The 4804-nt window shown below is 36.0% G+C and overlaps 1 protein-coding gene across 1 annotated transcript in view; it reads right to left on the bottom strand.

Annotated features, from left to right (window-relative positions):
- Positions 1 to 3655: 3655 nt before the first annotated feature.
- The window catches only part of LOC107681025 (protein LAP2-like), a 9827-nt gene continuing 8678 nt past the window's right edge, over positions 3656 to 4804 (bottom strand). Inside the window, exon 8 of the mRNA XM_016477141.1 lies at positions 3656 to 3811. Within this exon, the coding sequence (XP_016332627.1) occupies positions 3656 to 3811 (156 nt within the window). The remainder of the gene's footprint in view (positions 3812 to 4804) is intronic.

The raw sequence follows: 4804 nt of genomic DNA, 5'->3' as shown, positions 1-4804 counted from the left end.
ACAGAAGACTGGAGTAATGATGCTGAAAATTCAGCTTTTATCACAGAAATAAATTACATTTTAACATATATATTCAAATAGAAAACTGTTATTATAAGTATAAATAATACAATTTTTAATAAATAAATAAAAATACAAATTGTACTGGATATTTTATTAAATATATGCAGCCTTTGTGAGCATTATTCCAAATGTTTTGACCGGTAGTGTATGTAATTTTGCATATTATAATCCTATAATGCATATGTAGTTTTTCCTGCTGCTGGTGATCAGCGGCAGTATCACACACAGCGCTCGCGCTCATGGCTCATTCATTTCAGCCCGCTGCTGTGTGTGTGTGTGTGTGTGTGTGTTCATATTACACCAAGATGAATCTCATGAAAACATGTCCATTCACATTTCACCCCAAAAATAAAACGCTTTTTCTCATTATATACAATTAACTGAGCAGCACAACAAACACTAACATTTACGATGCATACCAAATACAATTTAAATAATGCATCTATGTATTTTTGCATTACAATAATGATATTTTTTGTGATTTTGGCAGTAGTTTGATTGGGAAATGTGCTTTGTCATGATATAATGCCTGCAAACTTAAGTATCCTAAAAAGCGGCATTTCAATAAATATGAAATATAAACTCTCCTAAATGTAATTTGATTCCATATAGATTTTGGAGTGCAATATGACATTCTTGGCAGGTTTCGTGAAAATCACCTGTTATGCAGATATTTTATGTTGATGTGTTGCTAACTAATAATCTTGGATTTTATACTGACATCTATCTGCATGGTGCAGCATCACACCTTTGTGGTTATCAGCATCAATAAAGCAGTAAAAAAGCAGGCATATACAGGTGACTCAATATAGGAGCACTATTACAATTTATATATATATATATATTAGTGCTGTCAAACGATTAATCGTGATTAATCGCATCCAACATAAAAGATTTTGTTTACATAATATATGTGTGTGTACTGTGTATATTATGTATATATAAAGACACACATACAGCATATATTTTGAAAATATTTACATGTATTTTCATGTATATATTTATATAAATTACATCATATATAAATATATTTAATATATATACGGAACATATTTTTCTTAAATATATACATGCATGTGTGTCTTTATATATACATAATAAATATACACAGTACACACACATATATTATGTAAACAAAGACTTTTTTGGATGCAATTAATCGCGATTAATCATTTGACAGCACTTTTATATATATATACACTGTATACTGTATGTGTGTATATTAGATTAGTTTTTTTTTTTCTTTCAGGAAATGCTTATTTTTTATTTCAAATAAAGACATGTTTATGATTTTAGTGTAATTATAAAAACAAAGATAGGAGTCACAGGTGGGATCACCTTTACAAGGGTGTAACATAGTGTTGTTGAATTTTAGACTTAGTAAAAAACTTAGTAAATACTTTAAAAACTTAATATAATACTTAATTTAATAGAATTTCATGTTATAATATAAATAAACTTGGAATTCATTGAGGAAACCTCACTTACTGCATGTTTCGGAAAAGATCTAATTATGAGTTTCCCCTTGTATTCGTGTAAGCAGGATGTTAGCTCTTATTCATTCTTTTAGTCTTAAACAAGGACTTTTACCATCATAGAACAAATCAAAATTATATTACCTATAATGCCAGACTATTACATACAATGAAACAGTATTCAACAAGTCTGTGATCTGTCAGTGGTCTTCTTAGATCACAGTGGTTAAGTGATTCAGGTGCCTTCTGCACTGCTAGGCTGGATATCCACGTCAAAATATTCACAACAGCTCAGAGATATCATTCATACTATTACACACCTGACCGGCACAATGACATTTTTAAAGTTTATTTCATTTTTGGCAACTTTTTAAATGATGCACGTAAAAACATTTAAATGAAGCATACACAAAGCAAGTAAGGTCTATTTAAGAACGTGTACAGTTTAAAGAAGCAACAATTTAGAAAAATATTATCTATTTACTTTCCACTTCCTCTATATCGCCTTCACACAATGGTGTTCTCAACAGTTCAGAAGCATCATGTTACTGTGGACTTTGCCTGAAGTATCGATCCTGCGTCACTCGTTTTCTGCTCCGGCGATTGCGGACCACAGCTAGAACAATTTCACTTAACCGAAGGACACAGGCACATCTGAATTCACAAAGAGAGAGAGGGTATTAAGCCTTGTCCGAGAACGTATTTTCTGGAAAAAAGAACACATTTGTTATCTTTCCAAAGCACAAAATTATCTGGAAAATTGAGTCTGGCAGCTACCTGATCGAAATCTACAGTTAAATTACGTTTTCTTTTCATCTCGGTTTTTCAGTTTCAGGTGACAGTGCCTATTTGTGCTGTTGGGTTGCGTAAATATAATTAATCACACCCCAGTGTGTATCCTGATCCATTATTTAGACTACCATCAGCGCTTCCATGCAAATCTGAGATCTTTTTAGCATGTTTACATTGCAAGCTGATGTCATGCTAATAACCACATGCTCTTTGTTAAGTATAATTATCTCAGGGACATTAAAAAAATGGCTATAAGAAATGGAAACAGTTTATTAAGATCATTTAAAGGGGTCATATGATGTTGCTAAAAATAACATTATTTTGTGTATTTGGTGTAATGAAATGTGTTTATGTGGTTTAAGGTTCAAAAAACACATTATTTTCCACATACTGTACATTATTGTTTCTCCTCTATGCCCCGCCTTTCTGAACCTTGTTGATTTTTACAAAGCTCATCGGTCTGAAAAGCGAGGTGTGCTCTGATTGGCCAGCTATCCAGTGCATTGTGATTGGCCGAATACCTCAAGCGTGTGACGGAAATGTTACGCCCTTAACATACTGTGATGCACTGTCCGGCAAACCCATTATAAACGAGGCATTTGTTGTATCCAGTGGGGGCATAATTACGGATTATAATGATTTATACTGTCTTTTTACGAATTGCATCACGCCGCGTAAAAATAAAACCATGTCTGCATTTGTGATCGGAGAAATGACAAACAACAAGCGTTACTCTACACTGCTCAAACTGCAACCACATGTTATGACCCCGGGCTGGACTCCACTTCGTCCACAGTGAAAGCCAATCCGGCGATCCACAGCACAAAGTTGATGTATTTCCTCAGCGACCAGCACGGATCAGCTCTAGGCATGACGAAGCGGATATCGTCTTCTTTTGGAAGACCAAACAAAGTAGTTTCGCTTTCACAACAAAAAACACAGCGTCTGCATGACATGGCGGCGGCAACAACAATACTACAGCGAGAATCAAAGCTATGCCTTCTTTCTTTGCGTGAACATTTGGGCAGCATTATGCAAATCTTCCCACACAGTGACGTAGACATGTAACATGTAGGCGTGTTAGAACGAGCCGTTTTAGGTAGGCATGGCTGAATCTTAACTTTTATAAAGAATATCTCTTTGGATTTGAGACTTTAGTCTTTGCAACTTTACAGATCTTCTTTATGCACCAAGAGCTTGTAACACTCCAAAGAGAAAGGAAAAATTTAAATCGCATCATATGACCCCTTTAATATCAAATGACACACTAAATAAAAAGCATGAAAAGAGATGAAGAACCTGGAGCCTGTGTGCTTCTCTATCTTTCACAGAGGATAGAAAGCGCTGTTCAAGCAGTCAGAGTAGATGTGACTGTCCGAGTCGCTGAAGTCAGAATCGAAATCTCCATCATCTGGGCCCTGCGTCAGGGGCTCCACGTCCTCATCTGAGGTAGAGGGGTGAGTCAGAATAATCCGAGGTATCTGTTAAAGGTTCACAATGAAGTGAGAAGAGAGGGAAAAAACAAGTCACCGATTTCACAGAGCTGTCAAGATTTTAAATGAGCCACTTACTTAGTTTAATCTTTCCTGATACGACTATGAGATCCTCTTATTAGCTAAAACAAAACAAAAAATATTTGTGCTCTTTTCTACTTTTCAGTTAACTTCTATCAAATCAACATTTGGTGTGAGCACCTCTTGCCATTAAAACAGCTGAGCAGATGAGATGTTCCCACATTCTTATGCATTTAATATACCTCAGTTTTTTGTGTCTCTTCATGTAATCCCAGACAGACTTCATAAGATCAGATCTCTACACCAACGGTTCCATACAAAGGAAGCTGTTCTATTGAAAACTTTGCTAATGTCCAATACTTGCGTTTGTAGTTAAAAGGCGCTAAGCTACGAGAATACATTTTGAGCACAAATAAAACAAAAATAACATAATTTATTTAACAATTCTTCTCCCCCGAGTTACGTCTTCCACCATTTTGGAGAGTACCCAAGAGCATAATCGACGTAATCTGCATTGTTTACGTTCGGGGGAGAAAGTGTGCGCATGAACGTAATCTGCGTAATCAGCGTTGTTTACACTTAGGGGAAAGCGTGCGTATGTGTTGTGATACTCTAAAATGGCAGAAGACGTAACTCGGTGGAGAAGAATTGTTAAATAGCTTCGCAAAACTGAAGTTGAGCCGCTGATGTCACATGGACTGTTTTATCAGAGTCAGCCACGCCTACCTAAAACGCCTCGTTCTAACACGCCCCCACATACCTACATCTCTCTGTGGTAAGATTTGCATAACGCCGCCCAAATGTTCGCACAAAGAAAGAAGGCCTAACTTTTATTCTCGCTGTAGTTTTGTTGTTTCCGCTGCCATGTCATAAAGACGCTGTGTGCTTCATTGTAAAAGCGAAACTACTTTGTTTGGCCTTCCAAAAGAGGACGATATCTGCTTCGTCATGCCTGGAGCT

Source organism: Sinocyclocheilus anshuiensis, unplaced genomic scaffold (genome assembly GCF_001515605.1).
Source record: "Sinocyclocheilus anshuiensis isolate Anshui unplaced genomic scaffold, SAMN03320099.WGS_v1.1 scaffold1540, whole genome shotgun sequence".
Taxonomy (NCBI): Eukaryota; Metazoa; Chordata; class Actinopteri; order Cypriniformes; family Cyprinidae; genus Sinocyclocheilus; species Sinocyclocheilus anshuiensis.
The sequence above is the reverse complement of the archived record's forward strand: the minus strand, read 5'-3'. Positions and strand labels throughout refer to the sequence as shown.